The following is a 19566-nucleotide window of genomic DNA, read 5'->3' as shown; positions in this document are numbered from 1 at the left end:
TGGTACCAAAAAAAAAATAATCATAAAGTATACACACACATTAAAATATATGCCTAAAGTATTTACTCAGTGTTGTTCTACACAATGGCTGAATTAAAAATTGGGTCACAACGAAACAACTCGATAAGTCATTCTATAAAAAGAAGAAATAGGTAACCCAAAAAAATCCTTCAAAAAAAAAAAAGAGTAACCCAATTTTTTTTTTTGAAAAAAAGTCATTTATCTAAATTGACATAGTATATACCAACATAGTGTAACATAAGTGGTATATGCTTGAGCTCCTTAATCATTTGGTCATAGGTTCGATTCCTGGTTGATTGGTCGGTGCGTATGGAGAAATATTTGTTGGGAGATGTCAACCCCTTAAATGAATCACAGTTATTAGTCTATGCGATTGCGCGCGAAAAATACCTTTAGTTTACCAAAAATATTGACATAGTATATCACACACACACATATATATAGTGGATTGAAATCTTGCAAATGTAACAAGAGCTCATGGTTCCCATGACTCGGAATTGATAAGGATTGACTCAGAATTGAACGATCTTCTAAAAGTTGGCTCATGGTTCCTTGTTTGCAAATGTAACAAGAGCTCATTAACAAATGACAAACAATAATATGTGTCACACGTGTCAGTCTCAACTTGAAAATCATCACGCATATGCTTCGAGATAGTGATGATGTTCAAGAATACTAAAATCAGGTCATCGCTAAAGACAATCGTGCTAAATTCTTTAGCCATCACTCGAGCTAGCAACACAATTAGCCTACTTTCCCCGGTGTGTCAAATTAGGCTATCTAGTCCTCTCTACAAAACTAAAGTTGGTAACCAAATTACTTCTAAGGTGGTTAATATGACATATTGAGAAGAATATAAATTGTACTTTTGCATCTTGAGATGATAATATATATAGACGCAACACTTAATGCATAAAACTCTTACTGGTTTTGCAAAGTTAACATTGATGACTTCTACGTCTGTGGTCAATTGGCTTGTGACAGATTCATTAAAGATCATCGTAGTTATTCTGTAAAGGTTTTATTTTATGTAATCTTGGAATATGAAATGTATTGTTTTAATTCTGAGTTATGAAGTATTTTATTTGGTTGTTAAATAGTCACGAAAATGCACCTAACTAATGTCATTCCAAAACCAAATTCAACTCATATTGTCAACATGATTTGCAATTAGTTTACTTCTATCATTCATCTTCAACCTCTCTCTTCATGAGATTTTATCTCTTATCCACCTTTGAAGTTGATTAAGCTAACGTACTCCATATTTTTTTAAAGTAAGATGATTGAAGTAAAATTGAAAGAAAATATGATAAACTATAAGCTAATAAAATAAACTATAAATTTGTGAGAGAAAAAATGTTACCAAACAAATATTCTTTTATTGTATAAACTTATAAGTTATAAGCTTAAAATTGGATATTATCAATTAAAACCATAAAAAAAAGTGTTAAATTGACTGAATACTATAAATTCAATCGGTTAGTTTATTTATTAGTATAAATTATCAGTCATTTTACCTACTATAAATTCATTTTTTTTTTTCGGACAAAAATAAATTAGTATTTTATAAACTAGTTTATTCATTATTTTTAATCGGTCATACTATTGACATAAATAATCTTTTGATGAAACATTATCTTTAAAAGAATTGAGTCTATTTATCCAACTATTAACAAACTACATAGAAAAATTTATATGTTACATACAAATTAATCTTTTAATTTACTTATAAATTTGTTTAATAAACTATCCACTACTCTTTTAAGAATAATCTATAGAAAAGACCTAATTTATTTTTGGGTAAACAAAGAGTAGCAAACAAATACATTGTACAACCCTCTCTAAAAAAAAATTAAAAAGAAAAGGAAATGCAGACAAGATGATATGATACAAGTAATAAAGAGGATAATAAAGCACCTTACTTTTCTTCCCATTCAACCAAAACGTGCTTTTTTTATTCATTCATTTTTCAAAATCATTTTTATACTTAACTTTTACCCTCTCTTTATTAGTCTTAAAAAAACACCCCAAAAATAACAGGTCAAAATCCTTCTCACTCAAAAACATAAACACAAACCATTGTCTAAGTCCATGGCCGCCAAAAACCAAACAACAACAATGTCAACAAAAACAATTTACATCTACTAATAATGTTCTGTTCTTTTCTCAACTCAACAACAACAACCATTTTCATAAGTTGAAAAAAAAAATAAAACTCTGTATCTCTACCTCGATTTTCGTGTTTTGTTACTACTTTTCATAAAACCCCATTTCTTCTCTCTCTATCTAATTCCAACTTCTCTTTGCAAAGCTCGAAACTTTTCATCATTTGAGATCTGGGTTTTCTATTTGGAGCTTTCTTAAGAGGGTTTTACTTTCTGGGTCGTTGAGATCTTTGAAAACAACAAAATGGGAAGTAAATGGAAGAAAGCAAAGGTTGCTCTTGGTCTTAATCTTTGCATGTTTGTTCCTAGAACATTAGATGATGATTTTCCACCTTCTACGGTGGTTTCTGAGAGGCTGTCTGATGCTGCTCTTCTCTCACCGGCGAACTATGAGAAGGGTTCTTCCCGGCCAACTACTCCGGTTTCATCTTTTCATGGTTTGAGACTCTCCAAAAGTATTAGTAGCAAATCTTCAAAGGTTTGTGTTTTGTTGTGTCTATCCACTTTTTAGTTTGTTTTTATTGTTAAAGATTGTTAAAGATGCTTCTGTTTTTAGTTTGCTTTGTTTATTTGCTAGAATCTTCAAGTTTTATGAATGTTCAAAATAGAAAACATTACTGTGTTTGTGCTTAAAATTTGTTACCATAAAAAGATATTTTTTGTGAATTTTGTTTAGCATAAAATAGTTAATATTCTTGTTTTTCTTCTATTGCAATAGTTTAATAATTGTGATTAAACTGTTATTGTGGCGCTTGAAAATGTACCCCATGTGGAATTTGGTTCCTAGTTTGTAATTATTGTGTGATTTAGTTGTTAAATTATTTGACTTTTTTTTTTAACACAATTATTTGACTTTGTTTGGGAGTAATATGAAATGATTTTGAATTTCCCTTGTGTTTGGTGGTCTAGAATAATATAAACTGTTTTGAACAAATATTATTCCTAAAATCTCCTTCAATTAACTTAGATTATATTTTTAATTAGTTTGAACCATTTGTTGTTTATATTTAAGGAGTGTCTTCTTCAAATCAGGGACTGAGTTGGAAGTGGAGTTGTTTTCAAGGACAAAAAAAATCACTGTTTTACTATTTTAATTTTATCTAATGATTTTGTTTCCTTTGTCTCTTTGGATTGTGTTAGGACTAGGTAGTTGCTGATAGAGCTTGCTTTCTTGACTTTTCCAACAATAAATATATAGAAATTGTGTCACAATTTTGAAGTTTATTTTAGGCCATTGATGGTGATTTTAATTTGACTTGTTGATATTATTGTTTCCATCATGCTTTAATCCCACATATTTGTTGATAAGATTTGTTTCTCCTTTTCCTTTCTATTGACTGGTCGATGTTTATTTATTTTTAATTTTTAATTATAATAAGCAATTATGATATTGGTATGATACATTAGTTGGCTTGTTTATTTAGTCAAATGATATTAATAGATTTTGAGGACTAAGATAGAACTGATTTGTTGAATACTATTCAAATTATGCAACTAGACAATAGGATTAAGATGTTTTACCATCATGCTAATCTCACCATGTTTAGCACTTATAGAAAAACTGTAAAATAATTTGCACTTGAGTATATGTTCTAACGCTTTTGTTTTTCAACTGTTCAGCAAACCTGCGCAATATGCTTAGCCAAAATGAAGCAAGGATCCGGCCAAGCTATATTCACTGCAGAATGTTCACATTCGTTCCATTTCCACTGCATTGCTTCAAATGTGAAACACGGGAACCAAGTATGTCCAGTGTGCCGAGCAAAGTGGAAGGAAATACCCTTGTCGGGTTCCTCTTTGACTCCTATCCCAGGAAGAGTAACACCAAGTCCAATAAATTGGCCCCAAAACGACGCTTTGATGGCTGTGGTCCACCGCCTACCTTTACCTCATCCTCGCCGAGATTTGAATAGGCGGCATATTGTGCCACTTTATCAGGCTTCTGAGCCAGGCATATTTGATGATGACGAATCCTTAAATCACCAACATGCAATTTCCGAGAGAAGTACTACCGATGCTGTTCGAGCAATGGAGATTAAAACATACCCGGAAGTGTCTTCCGCACCAAGGTCCAATACTTATTCTAACTTCACAGTTTTGGTTCATCTCAAAGCGACTGCTGCAGCAGCATCTTCTGCCAACAGACAAAACCTTAGCAGAAACCAGGCTAGCTTGACGCAGATTTCGCATTCTGCACGTGCCCCGGTTGACTTGGTCACGGTGCTTGACGTCAGTGGTAGCATGGCGGGAACTAAGCTTGCACTACTAAAAAGGGCTATGGGATTTGTTATACAGAACCTAGGCACTAATGACCGGCTTTCTGTCATCGCTTTCTCTTCCACAGCTCGCCGCCTCTTTCCACTGTGTAAGATGACTGATTCTGGACGGCAACAGGCATTGCAAGCTGTTAATTCTTTGGTTGCAAATGGTGGTACCAATATTGCCGAAGGGCTGAGAAAAGGTGCTAAGATAATGGAAGATCGAAAAGAAAAGAATCCAGTTGCGAGTATTATTCTTTTGTCAGATGGGCAGGATAATTACACTGTCGGCGGCTCTGTAAATGTCCAACCTCAACCAAATTACCATTTGCTTCTTCCTACTTCCATCAGCGGTCGCGATAATTCCGGATTTCAAATTCCTGTACATGCTTTTGGATTTGGTGCAGACCATGATGCTTCATCAATGCATTCGATTTCAGAGATCTCTGGTGGCACATTTTCATTCATTGAAACTGAAGCTGTGTTACAGGATGCATTTGCACAGTGTATTGGAGGACTGCTTAGTGTTGTTATTCAAGAGTTGCAAGTGGCAATTGAGTGTGTGCACCCAGATCTTGGTCTTGTTTCACTTAAAGCCGGAAGTTACCCAAGTCGTTTGATGGCTGATGGACGCAAAGGATTTCTCGACGTTGGTGACTTGTATGCTGATGAGGAGAGGGATTTTCTTGTTACGGTTAATGTTCCAGCTACGTCTGGCAATGAAACATCATTAATAAAGGTCAAATGTGTTTACAAGGATCCCTTGACGCAAGAAACAGCAACAATTGAAAGCGATGAAGTAAAGATTGAGAGGCCCAAAATAGCCGAGCAGGTTATAATGTCTCTTGAAGTGGATAGACAACGCAACAGGCTCCAAGCAGCTGAGGCAATGGCACAGGCAAGGACATCAGCTGAACGAGGAGACCTCACTGGAGCAGTATTAATCCTTGAAAACTGTCGGAAGATGCTTTCAGAGACTGTATCGGCTAAATCTCACGACCGCCTTTGTGTTGCATTGGATGCTGAACTCAAGGAAATGCAAGAGCGGATGGCAAGTAGGCATGTGTACGAAGCATCTGGGAGAGCCTATATACTCTCCGGTTTGAGTTCACACTCATGGCAAAGAGCAACTGCAAGAGGCGATTCAACCGATAGTTCAAGTCTTGTTCAAGCGTATCAGACACCATCGATGGTTGAGATGCTTACTCGATCTCAAGCCATGTTACTAGGTAGTCCATCAGGTCAGAGGCTTCTCCAGCCACTTTTATCATACAGATCACAACCAAGCCCAAGGTAATCCAACAGGGATTTTGTGAAAATCATCTTCAAATTACCTTTGCAGAATGGTTTTCTCTTTTTTGCGTATAAAATACTTGGGGAAGGACGGTAACGGTAAACGGATGAGATAAACAGATTACTTTGAGCTGTGATTTTGTTCTTTAATATATGTATAAATGAATAAAAGGTGAGGAAAGGGTGGAGGGGGTTACAACCAATGGAGAAAAGTGGAGTAGATAGGAATTTACTACATTATGTTTCTTCTATTTTGAGGGGTTTAAGGTTTTTCTTCTGTCTTCACTTCTCTGAATATGTTGTTTTTTTGGGAGGTGGTGTACATAAAGAAGAATGCTTCTTTTTTTGTTATTAATTCTGGGACACCTGGGGTATAAAGTTTGTAATTGTGCAAATGGTTGGGATGATCTCTTCAGTATAATATATGTTTTCAATTCTTTAACAAGTTATTTTTAGTATTTTGTGTTTTGATTCAGCAAATGCTTGAGTTTCAAGGTTTTCCATCAAACTCTCTTGTATGTTTGATATTAGGATGAATATGTCAGAATCACGGTAATCGACCGTGAATTTGGCATATTTATTGTGATACCAATGATCATAGATGTGTGCATTGATCTATCATGGACTAAAATTCATGGACCATTGCACATTCTCAATGATCATACTTGATGTTTCAAAATTAATGTAGCAACCTGTAACTTCTCTACTACTAGTACTGTAGACAATGATCATATATTAAAATTCATGGACCATTGCACATTCTCTATGATAATATATGAAACTTATATTTGTAGACAAGCAACATGACTTCACCTCCCTCTAAAAAGACAACACTTTTTACCTAAACTGTGATTGATAGACGTGAAATGTTCAAGAATATGAAACTACAGTTTGTAGAGTTGATATGACACAGAGAGGCAAACTACCATGTTTCCACAAATGGTAGTAGATTAAAATGTGATAAGTTATTGATTTAATTCAAAATGAGTTAAAATTAGTGCAAGATCATACTACTAGTTTTGACTTCATAAAATTACTCATATTGAATACAGAAAAACTTTCTTTACAATATAAATTTTCGAAACAAATACTTTGTTTACAGGTCCTCAGTGGTCATAATCTATATATAGGTTCATAGCTTGTATGTTAATTAGGGAAATTATGCAAGTCACATGTGACTGATATTCTGCACTGCACTCATTAAGTGAGTCACACGTGAACAAGTCACAGAAGACCAATCCAGGAAGGGAAGGGAACCCCTCTGTGTTAGCGTGGTCCATTCTCTTTTACTCATTTCTGGCATTTGTGGGTTCTTGTTCTTTTAAAGGATTTCATCTTTGACTGCCATTTATTTATGGTATGGTAGACTTAGATATGTCTTATCAAAGCAGCTCCAAATAGTTTATGCTTTCACTGATAAATTGTTGAATACTGTATTGAGTAATTTGCTAAACTAGTATTAGGGGAGGATGATTAAAAATTAATTGTATTCTAATGGTAAATGTAAATGAATTAATCATCACTTCCCCATCTACCAACCAGCCAACAGAAACAACTGTTCATTTTACACACACAACACTCAGCAAAAACACTGTTTCAATTAAAATTTCGAATAATACTACCAGAAATGTTACTTGACACAACACTGAAATGAACCATGCGTGTAGTTCTGACTGCAAAAGTGGCACCCTTAGCATTACGCTATTGTTATTTATTGTTATGACAGTCAATGTGAATCACTGCAAGAAGGGTAAAAAGACAAACCAAAACATGACAAGAAAGTGAACAAACATTTACTCGTTTTTTCACCATTATTAAAGTAGAACCAAACATGTACTAGTACCTTTTGCTGTTCACATTACAGTAGTACTTAAAAATCCTAGATACCCAAAATTCCACAGACATAGAGACAATTTATCTCAACTACCTCACCTATAACGTCAGAGTCACATATTCAAAAGTCAAAACACTGAAGATGCACACAACAATAACTTCATCTGCAAGATGAACTGGCTCATAACTTCTTAAGAATTGATTTGAGCTCAGTATTTGAGATTTTTGACAAGGTTTTCAAGTCCAGGGCTCCAGTCTATACTCGCCTGTCTTCATTTGGTTTTGGAATTTTCTTGAACTCATATTCATTAATGTCCACCTTTTGTTGCAAATCCTATCCAACACCAGATGAAATTTAAATAATGTATCATGCTGATTACGTTAAGTTGCTAATGAAAGGGAAGACAAACCTTTAGCTCATCCTCCAATGAAATTTTCTTTGGCTTGTATGCATTTACTGGTCCTGTTCTAGACAGTGCTTTTCTTGCTTCAATTATTTCCCATTCTTGATCATCTTTTACCCTTGCAATGTCCTTGCTGGGCAGATGCAGAGTCACAGATGCATCTTACTTTAGAATAATGATGGAGTAAAAGTGTAAAACAAGATAAAAATGAAGGATTTGGCCAAAAAAAGTACTAATAAAACTTACTCTACATAAATCCTGTAACACTAAAGTAAAAAAAGGTCATTCACATTTCACAAGCCAAGTCAGACTATGTCCCCTCCTAACGCACTCATATGAGCTTAGATTAACCATTGACTCATTAACAAACTGAATGTACAATAATTTAAACTTGCATGCTCAATAACAAGATAAAACAAAACTCCATGATATTTGGGCTGAGCTTTGGCCCTTTTATTGTAATTGCTATTCAATCTGCCTATTTGATCAATTCCCAAAGCAACTATGAAAATAAATAACAAAACAGGGAATTGAAGTAAATATATTTACACATTTATCATTCATTCACACAATTTGTTTGCCATATATTGCATGTAATTAGTGTTTTCTTCATGAATTTAGCTCTTCTATATTAGATAATAGTAAAGTGAAGAGGATAAGAACATCTCCAACCATTAAACTTATTTTTTATTCTTTGAAATTCAATAATTGGGTTCTTGACAATTGGTTTGAGATGTCGGATCGATAGTGAGTGCCTTGGAAACTCGTGAGAGTGCAGTAGAAAAATGGACATGGAGAGTGTGTATAAATTGAAGAACACAAAGGTCGCGTCTTTGAATATTCTCTATTATAAATAGAATATTCTCTATTATGAAGGGGAAACCCTTGAGGAGAGGTTCTCTCCTATCTATACTTGTATTCTGTGCTTATTTTTGCTTATGCGTCACTTCTACAAAACTCTTCTGTTTATGTGTCATCTCTACAAAACTCAATTTTTTTTTCTCTATACATTGTGTACACTCTTATGTTTCCTTGACATTGTAACTCCTATATAACTTTTTCATAAACTCTTACAATTCCATTTATCATGCACCGTCTTATTTCTTAATAAAATTGTCTATTTCTTTGAATTTCAATTATCGGGTTCCTAGCATTCTATAATAAATTTAAGTGGGTCAAATCGAGCCATGTCGCAATTAGGAACATAGACCATATTTTACTTCAACAGTAAGTTCAAATAAGAACTGATATGGGCCTACTTTTCAGATAAGAACAAACTCTTCCAAACAGTTCTCCATGGTGCCATCCACTACACACTACTCCAATGCAGCACAAAAACTAAAACGGTTCTTATGTGTTCTTGGTATTTAAGGACAAAGCGATAGAGTTGCTCTAAAGATTGATATCTCAACACAACACATATGATGATCAAATTATGCATGTACATGTAATCTCACAACTCACAACCACTTATTTATTCATCGGTTGATCCTCACTTTAGAGGTGCCGGAACATGAATTCGCAAAAACATAAGTGAATCTCCTATCATATAACATAAGCTTCAAAACTAGTAATCAGCAAAATAAAAGTATCAATTGAGTGACAACACATAGTAAGTGTGATGAAAAGGCATAAACTAACCTGCCTTGTAAAAGATGGCCAAGACCAAGAGCACCAAAAACAGTAAGAGATATCATGGGAAGACCATATCTAAGAAAAGGGCCTTTTCTGCCCCATCTTTTGAAAGATGAAGCTGATTTTACAACTGTAGAATTTTCTTTTCCTGCCTGACTCTGAAGTGTAGTCATTGATCACAAAAGAGTAGTTTCTTTCAACTACAGAATTAGTGAAGGTACCTGATAGAGTAAGATCATGAAATTCATTAAAATACTATCACCATTCACCATTTCACAGACACATTTTATCAAACATGTAACGTGCAAGACAAATGGATAGAGTAAAATAGTAGCTGTTTTTACAACTCTGAAATATAATTAAACAGAACAAACCTTCTTAATCACGATCAGATTAGGTTAGGTGTATTTACTACAGATTATTCTCGCTTTGATCACTGATTATTAGAGAAGAAACAAAATTGATTGATTCCTATTAGATTAATTTATTTTTTCTGCAAAATCAAAAAAGAAAAAGAAAAATGAAGAGTACCCAGCAAGTAAATTATGCAGAGAGATTGTGTGGTGGTCTGAGAAGTGTAGGGATTTTGCAGGCGAGACGGAAGGGACGGTCGGAGAATGTTTCTTCTTCGTAGTATTTGGCAAAAATATTTGCTTCTTTTAACTATTTTTTATTTATTTTATATTTTTGATAGATACAAGAAATGTCAAAAGTATTAAAAATATTGTAAAAAAAATCATTAAGAATAATATTAATTATGTTTTAATTTGAATTTCATGGTCTAAATTATGAATTTTGGAATGAGATTAATGATAATTATCTTTTGATTTAAATTTTATAGTCTAAATTAAATATATAGAAATTGAGATTAACCATTCAACTTATTATTTGACGAGATTAATCATAATCATCTTCTAATTAAAATCCCACGGTCTAAAGTAAGAATTTTAGAATGAGATTAGTCATAATATTCTAATTTGAATTTTAGGGGTCTAAATTAAGAATTTTAGAATGAGATTAGTCATAATCATCTTCTAATTTGAATTTCACAATCTAAATTAAGAATTTTAGAATGAGACTAGTTATAGTCATCTTCTAACTTGAATTTCACGGTCTAAATTAAGAATTTTAAAATGAGATTAATCATAGTGATCTTCTAATTTAAATTTCACATTCTAAATTAAGAATTTTAAAAGGAGATTAGTCATAATCATCGATTCATCATCTAATTTAAATTCCACAGTCTAAATTAAGAATTTTATAATGAAATTGGTCATAGTCATCTTACAATTTGAATTTCATAGTCTAAATTACGAATTTTAAAATAAGATTAATCATAATCATATTCTAATTTGAATTTCATAGTCTAAATTATCAAAATCTTTAGAATCATCTTCTAATTTGAATTTCATAATCTAAATTAAGAATCTAAAAGTTGAGATTAGTCATGTAGGGAAAAAAAAAGTTGAGTTAATCATAGTCTATATTATATATATATATATTGGATACATAAATTAAAATTTATCCATAAATTCTAGCTTAATCGGTAAAAATAATTACGCAAACCAACACGTGAACTTGAACTAAAATTAGTCTAAATTCATATATTCATTTGCATAATTTTATTTCCTCTCACTTTATTTCTAGAGAACTAAACTTTACAAAAAGAGCTCTTTCATTTTTGTCTTTGAATTTAAAAAGAATTTTTCATTATCTAAAAAAACAAATTAATTAAAAGTTAGACACATGGCGGTTTCACGTAATGACACGATTGCTTAAGAAATGTCAAAAGTCACTGTTCTGTTCTTCAACCTTGTTCACAACTGGATTTCATTTCTCTGAATCTAGCTACCCTTCAAATCTCTCCATCCATGGCAAAGAAAACTCACTCTTCTCGTCAACCTTCATCACAAACCCCTCATGCAAAAACACTACCAACACCCCCTCCTTCAAAACCTGAACCCCCTTCTCAACCACCTCCTCCTCCTTCTAACCCCTCCCGTCCTAACCGTTCCAAGAAGCCAACACCTATCGCCGCCGCTGCTGCTGCCGCTAAATCCTCCAAATCTCATATCGCTTTCTCCCAAAATGATGTAATCCTTATTCTCAAAGCTCTTCTAGATTTCAAATCTCAAACTGGAAACGACCCAGACAAAGACTTCAAAGCTTTTCATGAGTCATTGAAGGATTCACTTAGCATCAAAACTACAGTGAGGAAGCTCAGAGAAAAAGTTCGAGTTTTGAAGCTGAAATTTGACAAGTATTGTCAAAACAATGAAAAAGATCTTACTTTTTCTAGCTCTTATGAGAAAGAAGCTTTTGAACTTTCTCAGAAATATTGGGGTCAAGAGAAAAAAGTTGAAGAAAAAGAAAAACAACCCAAAAAGAAGTCTTTGAAAATAGTTGAAGAAAAAGAAAAACAACAACCCAAGAAGAAAATTGTTGCTAAGAAACCTGCTAAGGAAGAATCTGCAAAAGGGGAAAGTAGTGGTAAAATGGGTCATGTTAATTTGAGTGAAAGTTTTGATTTTGATGAAACGTGTATGGGTTTGAATATGTTGAAGAGGGGGATGGAGTTGCTTGGGGAAGAAAAGAGGGAAGAGTTGGAAACAAGGTGGAAGAAGTTGAAAGTTCGGGAAATGGAAGTGTTAGTGATGCGTGCTGAGTTAGTTAAAGATCATGCTAGATTGATCTTGAATGAATTAGAAGGATGATGGATCCTCGTAGATCGGAAGCATTTAGAAGTTGATTGCTGGTAAATCTAATCTAATTTGGTACTTTATTGTCGATTTGTCTTAGATTTGTAGTTACTTTGTTTTCGATATGATAAGTGATAACTACTATTATTAGTGATGTTTTAATTAGATTATGTTGCTGAACATATGCAATGCACATGTTGTGAATGATGTTCTTATGGTTGTAATATTGTTGTAGTATTGTTGTAGTATCGGTATGTTTGGAAAATCTTGTTATAGAGACCTCAAACATCGGCTCAAAATATGAAACTTGATTGTTGGTTGAACTTTTATTATTTGTGTTATTCCAACTATCATGATGCTCATTGTGTTTGTGTTGAGTGTTATTATCTATGGAGTTTGTGAACAACTTTTGTTTGATATGAACTTAAGAATGTGGATGTTTTTGTAGTTGCTGAAAATTTACCTTTCAAGGATAATATTAAGTTAGGAGGATACTCATTCCCTGCTTTTTTAAGTGTGAAGCATGTCGCAATTCTTAGGTCTTTTGAGAAAATACTTTCATGATACATATCTCTATCCATTGTAAGATCTTAGTTGGTTGTGCCATTTAGAGTAGAAATATGTTAAGTTGCTTAAAATTATTAGCATGGTAGAACTTACCAAAAGCGGGTTACAGCAATCTTGGTTGCACATTTGCTCCTAGTTTCATACTATACCTTGATCATGAGGCATTTTACTATGATCATAGATATATAATTAAACGCCTTGAGCCAAATTGGCTTGTAAGCATGGAAATTTGTCTGGCTAGTTGTAAATATTAGAGGCAAAAATGTAACATCTCCATACATGATGCCAAACAAAAACATGATCTTGAACTGCATCACAATTCTAACATAATCCAAGTAGCATAAAACAAGCAACTATTGATTATTTAGTTACATTATTACTCGGATAAAATAGCCAAATAAAACTTAGAATTCAAAATAAATAAAAAAAAGCATTTAAAAAATTCCTACGAGTCTTTCATGAGTTAACTACCACAGCATTTTCTTCCAACTCAGTTGCTGAAGCTGGTGCTATTTTGGATTTCCTGCATAGCTTTGAAACCTTAGGATTAGAAGGCCTAGGAATTAACCTACACCCCAATTTCTTTAAGAGCATATTCCAACTTCCTTTGGACTTCATCATTTTCTCCAAATCTTGTTTCATGCTCAAACACTCTTTCTCAAGCTCAGCAACCTTCTCTTTCATGTGATCAAAAGCTACAACAGGGTTATTATGTGTTGTGTTTCCATCGTTTCTTATTAGAGCAAGGTTTCCACTCATGTTTGTTGGGTTTTCAAGACTGTCAGAAGCAAAGAACCAACCCGCAACAGATGTGCGGAGCTTGAGTTGTTCGAAGAACAAAACTTGGACAACAACACGAAGTGGTAGCCTCTCATTTTGAGCTGCGTGTGTGCTTGCTTCTAACGAGAGTTTCTGGCAATTCATCAGCCTGCAGATTTGTTCCTTCTCAGATTCTGTCATCCATGCATGGCTCTGGAATTCATAATAGAACGGTTAGATTTTAGAGCAACGGCCGTAGACCATTAAATTAAGAGTTCTCTTAATCTAACGGTTTATGGCCAACTACACAATAAAACGGGTTGTAGAGATCTTAGTTGCAAGATATTAACTAACTATTAAGCATGTAGAGAAAGTAAGTAAATGAAATGCTTATTTTGTGTACCTTGAGGTAGATATCAATTGCACGGTAAATACCATCATCCAAGGTCCTAGCATAATCAGGAATAACAGCAGCAAGTGACTGAAACTTTGGCAACTTCAAGTTAACATCAGGTGCTACTTCAGCTAAATAACTATCCATCAAATCAGCAACTTTTGTCATTGGAGTTGCACGTTGACAATTTGCAACTATGCGTCTCTCTTCCTCAACAACAATATCATTACATGTAGAATCAACATCATCATGATCAACAATCATAAAATGATCAAGCATTCTTTGAACACAATCAACATCATGAATTGTCTCCATTGAGTAGCCAATATTTGGAATCAGAAGATCTTCAAGATCAGCTTCATCTAATTGAAAACCAATTCTTTTCTCCAAACTTGCACAGCAAGAAGAGCTAGCATATAAAGCCATTGCTGTTCTCAAACACCTAAGCAAAAACTTTGTTGGTGTTATACCCTTTTCATTTGGAAGCAAGTCAACAATTTCTTCTATCAGAATCCTTTGATCAGCTTCAGAAATATTTGATTTTGACGAGTTTCCATTTTGATAACTTGACAACGAAGGTATGTTTTTTCTAGCATAGTAAACAAGTGAACCAGAAATTCTCCTCGGTTTCACGTGTCTTGCAATAGTACCTTGCATGAATCTTTTGTACAAAGGTAAACTAAGTGAAGAAACATCTTCAAACCACCAATCTTCACCAGTTTCTTTTGATGTTAAACTCGTAGATATTCCATTCCACATTTCTGAATCCTCTGGACTTTGAACAGAATTTTGAACAGAGAGAGGTAAAATAGCCAAAGTTGGATCTGCAGCTTTTATCACCAAAGAATGTATGCATCTTGAAGTTATGTGAAGCTCTTCAGCTAAAGGTAAAACCTCTTCACATGTTTTGAGAGCTTTAAGAGTGTCTGTCCAGTAACCAAATATGTGGTTAAGGAAATTTTCAGTTTGTATGATTAGGTTTCCTTCTCCATAGTCTTCACTCATTTGTAGATACTCAGCTGCACATCTTAGAGGAACTACATTTGATGAAGTTAGTTCCATTTTGACACCATAACAGAACCTAGCAATAAGTAGAAAGGCTTTGGCTCCTCCTGGTAGATCGTGAAGTTCCAAAATTGACTTCTCAGTGTCACTTGGTAAATCTTTCATGAAACGTTCTAGCTCTTTACTTCTTGATATTAGTGGAAACTGGTAATAATACACAAGAAATGAAAGGGATTAACGAAAAATGCAACATATACGGCAAGTAAGGACAATAACAAGCAGGGACAAAGCATATAAGCGCGATATGCTATTGATATTATGCTGAAGCATAGACACGGAAACTAGACACTTACCTGTTGACTCTGATAGTAATTTGAAAAAAATGAAAGTAATTGAATGTAACTTTATGCATTGGAATTGTGTTAGTGCCGAACACGAGACACACTTTCGTTTTAACGTGTTAACGTGTCGGTGGTACTTTTGTTAAAACTTTACGATTATGAGAAACCTTCCTAGGTGTCAAATATATCTATATTTCCTTTTAGGAGCTTGTATTGAGATTTGTTTCTCTATTTTCAAAAACTTTGAGAAAATAAGTTAGTAGCAAAATTTTCAATAATAGGAATCATGAAAACTAGGACTCCTAAAGTTTAAGAAAATTTGTTGAAGAGAAAGTTTGGAATTATGGCGAGTTTGACGAAATCACAATCATTTTATGGTTTTGTTTTTGTTGAAGCTTCAAAATATAACTTTTGTTAAAATTTATTACTGCAATTTTTTTTTATACTCACTGTCAATTCAAATATGCATTTAACGTCTTGCGTGAGTTATTGAAACATATAATACCTTGTGGAGATGGAAGGACGTGTCACCAATTTCAATAATGACGTCGCTTGGAAGTCCGGTAGAGCATAGCCTGGAGATTTAACAGACAACACTGTTAATGATCATACAACATAATTATATTTCACTCATAAAAGATGGTAAATTTTGTATAGAATAGTAATGTAATAATATTATTTCATAATTATCAGATTGTGAATTTAATTTACCAACATATAGAATACATCATTTCATTATTATTTTTCATGGTAGAGATCTAGCATGCACTAGAATTGAAAGACTCTTCAATCACCAATATTCGCTCAGCGTATATTTGGATAAACGATTAGTTTGGCAAAATCACGGTAACACCATGTTTAATTCTATCTGCTTCAGTGTCGATTCCATCATACAGTTACCGTGATTTTAACAAAACTACGCTATAGAGTTTAAATAAAATCACGGCATTTCATCAAAGTAAAGGATGAAAAAGCAACATGTTATGATAGCAATTAGAAAGAAAAAAAAACTAACCAACTTTGGCCATAGAGGTAAAATATTTCTGTCTTGGATCCAAGTTTCATGCAAGCCATGTCTGTTACTAAATTAAATCAAAACATCAAACAACAAAGTGTGTCTTAAAATGTAAAAAAAATGGTAGTGACAAAAAATGTTGCAAAATGGTGTTATTGTCTTATGAGATTTTTTGTCTCAAAACTCAGATGCAAGATTTTGAGTTGTGTGAATGAGACACATGAATAAGTATCCCGAGTCTAAAGGAGGGTAAATCTAGGAAGAAGAATAGGTTGCAATTGTTATATTTACATGTGGCAGTTCTGTTATTGTAATGTAGAATGATTCTTCATTCAAGTTTGTTACCACAATTTCCTTTCACGTACTTTAATTAATAATTGTTTTAGTTAAAAAAAAGTTAACACTTTTTATTAATACAAAAATAAGATACTAATGAGTTACTACATTAGTTTGTTTTTAATCTCCCCAAGTGGGTTTGGACTACAAACAAAGGCTAAATATAATCATGAATAATAGCTGGAATTGAGCTAAAGATTAAAAATATTAAATGTAAAAAGATTTGGATTCAAGTTATGATGAAGGAGAAAAATATTAACATCAATAATTAATTATCAACTTTGGGTGTTTAAAAAAATATTCGGCTAGATATGAGATGGGGGTGTTGTCAAGTCCATGTGTTGCCATGCTCAACTCAATCATCTTGACAATGCATGAGTTTGTTCTCCAAGTTAAAGAGGTATGTTTATTGTTAACTCAGTGTATAATTATCTTTCCAATAATTTTTTTTCTTCTCATTTTCACTTGGGGCTGACAAAGGGAAATTATTGGAGAGGTTATGAGAAAGTCTTGCGCCGTTAAAAGTGATTGTGTTTTCTTGACAACTGTTTCAACATCGACTTCCGACTAAGGCTATGTTTGGATTGATGGTAAAGGATGGAATGGAATGAAATGGAGTGGTAACTAACTAAGTTCCATTGTTTGGATTTGTAAAAAATAAATGGAGTGGAATGGAACACAATGGAACCCATTCCATCCCATACCATTCAATCTTCTAATTTTCTTTCCCCTCCAAATTGGGGTGTATGCAATGGAATGAATATTTATAAAATATATCCAAACAATGGAATGATATCTTTACTCCATTCCGCTCCATTCCACTCCATTCCATTATGCTTCATTCTGCTCCATTCCATTTTGTACCACCAATCCAAACATAACCTAAATGAAATTTGGAATTGCATGGGTTCCTTTCCTTCAAAATGAAGCACGGCCAAGATGCTCTTTTTGGTCAAACAAAAAATTATATTTCTAAAGGTAGTTCATAGTTTGTGTTTTGTTTAATTAAATAAACCATGTCAATTTATATCATAGCATATATAGTCTAGAACGTAACATTGTTATTGAGGCATCTAGAATGCATACATGGACTTGATAAAAATCACTACTAAGACTATCAACAATGGTTCAAAGTTTAAATCATAACTTTTTTACTTCTCAATACTCCACATCATTTTCTCTTTCTTCCGCATAATAATTAAACTATTATTCAACTTTTTCTCCTACAATGGTTTAGTTTAAACCAAATACTCTCTCTTCCAACTTACTTTTATATACCCCACATTCTTTATTCTTTATTTATATTATTTAATTATTTAATTTTGTATAATAATTATTATTATTTATAGTTTTTTAAATAATGAATATTTTTATTCTTATATATTTAAAATTATTATTCTTCCTTAATTTATCAACTAAAAATGACAATAATTTATTATTATTAACTAAATTAAGATACGCAAAAACAACTCGATTATGGTAAAAATTGTTACACGCGAAATAGAATTAGTAAAACACCCAATACAAATCACTCGATATATGAAATAACCAAGGAAAAACTAGAGAAAGAAGTGTAAAAATGAGTTTTTTTTTTTATGTTGAAAGTATATCAAACCATACCTCTATTTATAAAGTTTTAAAAATTATGAATTTTGGTATTAAAAAAAAAATTGAAAAAAATATGCTATGCAATAATTGTCCTAAAAGTATTAGAATAAATAAAAGTATACACAGTCAATCAAAATATGACACATGTATATACATTTTAAAAAAAAAAATCAGAAAATCAAGACTCACTCCCCTCTTAAGCAAGTGCACCACTCTTGCTAGAGGAGGCTTATCAGCTCGCGTCACATGTCTCATTCACTTTCTCACTTTCCCACTCTCTCTCATTCAACCCACTTTCTCACTTTTCTCTCGTTCAACCGGTTGAATTTTTTCAACCCCTCTCTCCTCCAACTAATTCAACCCCAAAATTAAACCAACCATTGCAACATTTCAACTCCTCTTTTGGGATTTAATCCCAACCATCGTAAGTAGTCTAAGAACATATTTTCTAGAACATGAACACTACTAAGTTGCTGTTAATAGCCAAAAGAGCCCTACATTCCTATAATAACCATACTATGTTTTATTATTCAAAAGGTTTATTGATGAGCACGAGATGCGTTTTTATGCATGTGCCACATGGACTATAACATAGGGTCTCATAAAAATTAGGGCCTAAAAAATAATTATAAGTAGTAGTATTAGTAAATGAATGGTATAAAACAAGAGATTATGAGAAATGAGGGGATTATATGGTCCAAATATTTGAGATTCTCTTTATTCTAAAAATACTATTTATTTCAAATAATAATAATAATAATAATAACACGATGTTGGTGTTGTATGTTTCAACAAGACTCAGCTGGAATTTACGACTAATATTATTTGCAAAAACACAATGGCTGTGTGAACACCTTGAATTCTTTGGGCGGAATATCCATGCTATGGACTGCACACAAAAACCAACACTTGGTTGTGTTGTTCCAAAACGTGGGATGCGATAGGATATCAAGCATTTAAATCCTACTATTCTTCAGCATAATCTCTTCTCCATCTTATTATTGCTTTAGGGAATGGTGGGCAAAAAATCCAAGAAACAAGGTTTGACGATGATTTGGTCGGCGGTGGTTTGGTCAATTTGGACTATGCGAAATTCAGTTTTTTTGCTAATGGTATGACACAGGTAGCATATGTTATGGATGAGATTAAGCTGCGATCCTGAAAGTGGTGGCTGAGTCGTGTGAAACCAGCAACTATGTGCCTTCTTCATGAGTGGCAAAGGGAGCCTTTGTT

At 33.3% G+C, this 19566-nt stretch overlaps 4 protein-coding genes across 5 annotated transcripts; 2 read left to right on the top strand and 2 right to left on the bottom strand.

Moving 5' to 3' along the window:
- Positions 1 to 1834: 1834 nt before the first annotated feature.
- Positions 1835 to 6182, top strand: LOC123919578 (E3 ubiquitin-protein ligase WAV3-like). Its single transcript, XM_045971529.1, has 2 exons — positions 1835 to 2664; positions 3807 to 6182. The coding sequence occupies exons 1-2, from the start codon at positions 2431 to 2433 to the stop codon at positions 5739 to 5741; spliced, it is 2169 nt and encodes a 722-aa protein (XP_045827485.1). The 5' UTR covers positions 1835 to 2430; the 3' UTR covers positions 5742 to 6182.
- Positions 6183 to 7519: 1337 nt separating this feature from the next.
- Positions 7520 to 10293, bottom strand: LOC123919561. Of its 2 annotated transcripts, none has more exons than XM_045971514.1 (4): positions 10141 to 10293; positions 9616 to 9830; positions 7981 to 8107; positions 7520 to 7904 (listed from the first exon to the last, which is right to left on the bottom strand). In XM_045971514.1, the coding sequence occupies exons 2-4, from the start codon at positions 9780 to 9782 to the stop codon at positions 7827 to 7829; spliced, it is 372 nt and encodes a 123-aa protein (XP_045827470.1). In that variant the 5' UTR covers positions 9783 to 9830; positions 10141 to 10293; the 3' UTR covers positions 7520 to 7826. The 2 variants fall into 2 exon arrangements, with proteins under 2 accessions (XP_045827470.1, XP_045827476.1); XM_045971520.1 differs by lacking the exon at positions 10141 to 10293 and adding an exon at positions 9984 to 10110.
- A 1120-nt stretch (positions 10294 to 11413) lies between these two features.
- Positions 11414 to 12670, top strand: LOC123919552 (transcription factor STKL2-like). Its single transcript, XM_045971504.1, has one exon. The coding sequence runs from the start codon at positions 11481 to 11483 to the stop codon at positions 12321 to 12323; it is 843 nt and encodes a 280-aa protein (XP_045827460.1). The 5' UTR covers positions 11414 to 11480; the 3' UTR covers positions 12324 to 12670.
- A 661-nt stretch (positions 12671 to 13331) lies between these two features.
- LOC123887825 (BTB/POZ domain-containing protein At5g03250-like) lies at positions 13332 to 16448 on the bottom strand. The gene is made up of 5 exons (XM_045936904.1): positions 16390 to 16448; positions 15880 to 15949; positions 15387 to 15395; positions 14038 to 15237; positions 13332 to 13847 (listed from the first exon to the last, which is right to left on the bottom strand). The coding sequence occupies exons 1-5, from the start codon at positions 16446 to 16448 to the stop codon at positions 13332 to 13334; spliced, it is 1854 nt and encodes a 617-aa protein (XP_045792860.1).
- Positions 16449 to 19566: the final 3118 nt, after the last annotated feature.

The sequence above is a fragment of the Trifolium pratense genome, linkage group LG1 (assembly GCF_020283565.1).
Source record: "Trifolium pratense cultivar HEN17-A07 linkage group LG1, ARS_RC_1.1, whole genome shotgun sequence".
In the NCBI taxonomy this organism is placed as follows: domain Eukaryota; kingdom Viridiplantae; phylum Streptophyta; class Magnoliopsida; order Fabales; family Fabaceae; genus Trifolium; species Trifolium pratense.
The sequence above is the reverse complement of the archived record's forward strand: the minus strand, read 5'-3'. Positions and strand labels throughout refer to the sequence as shown.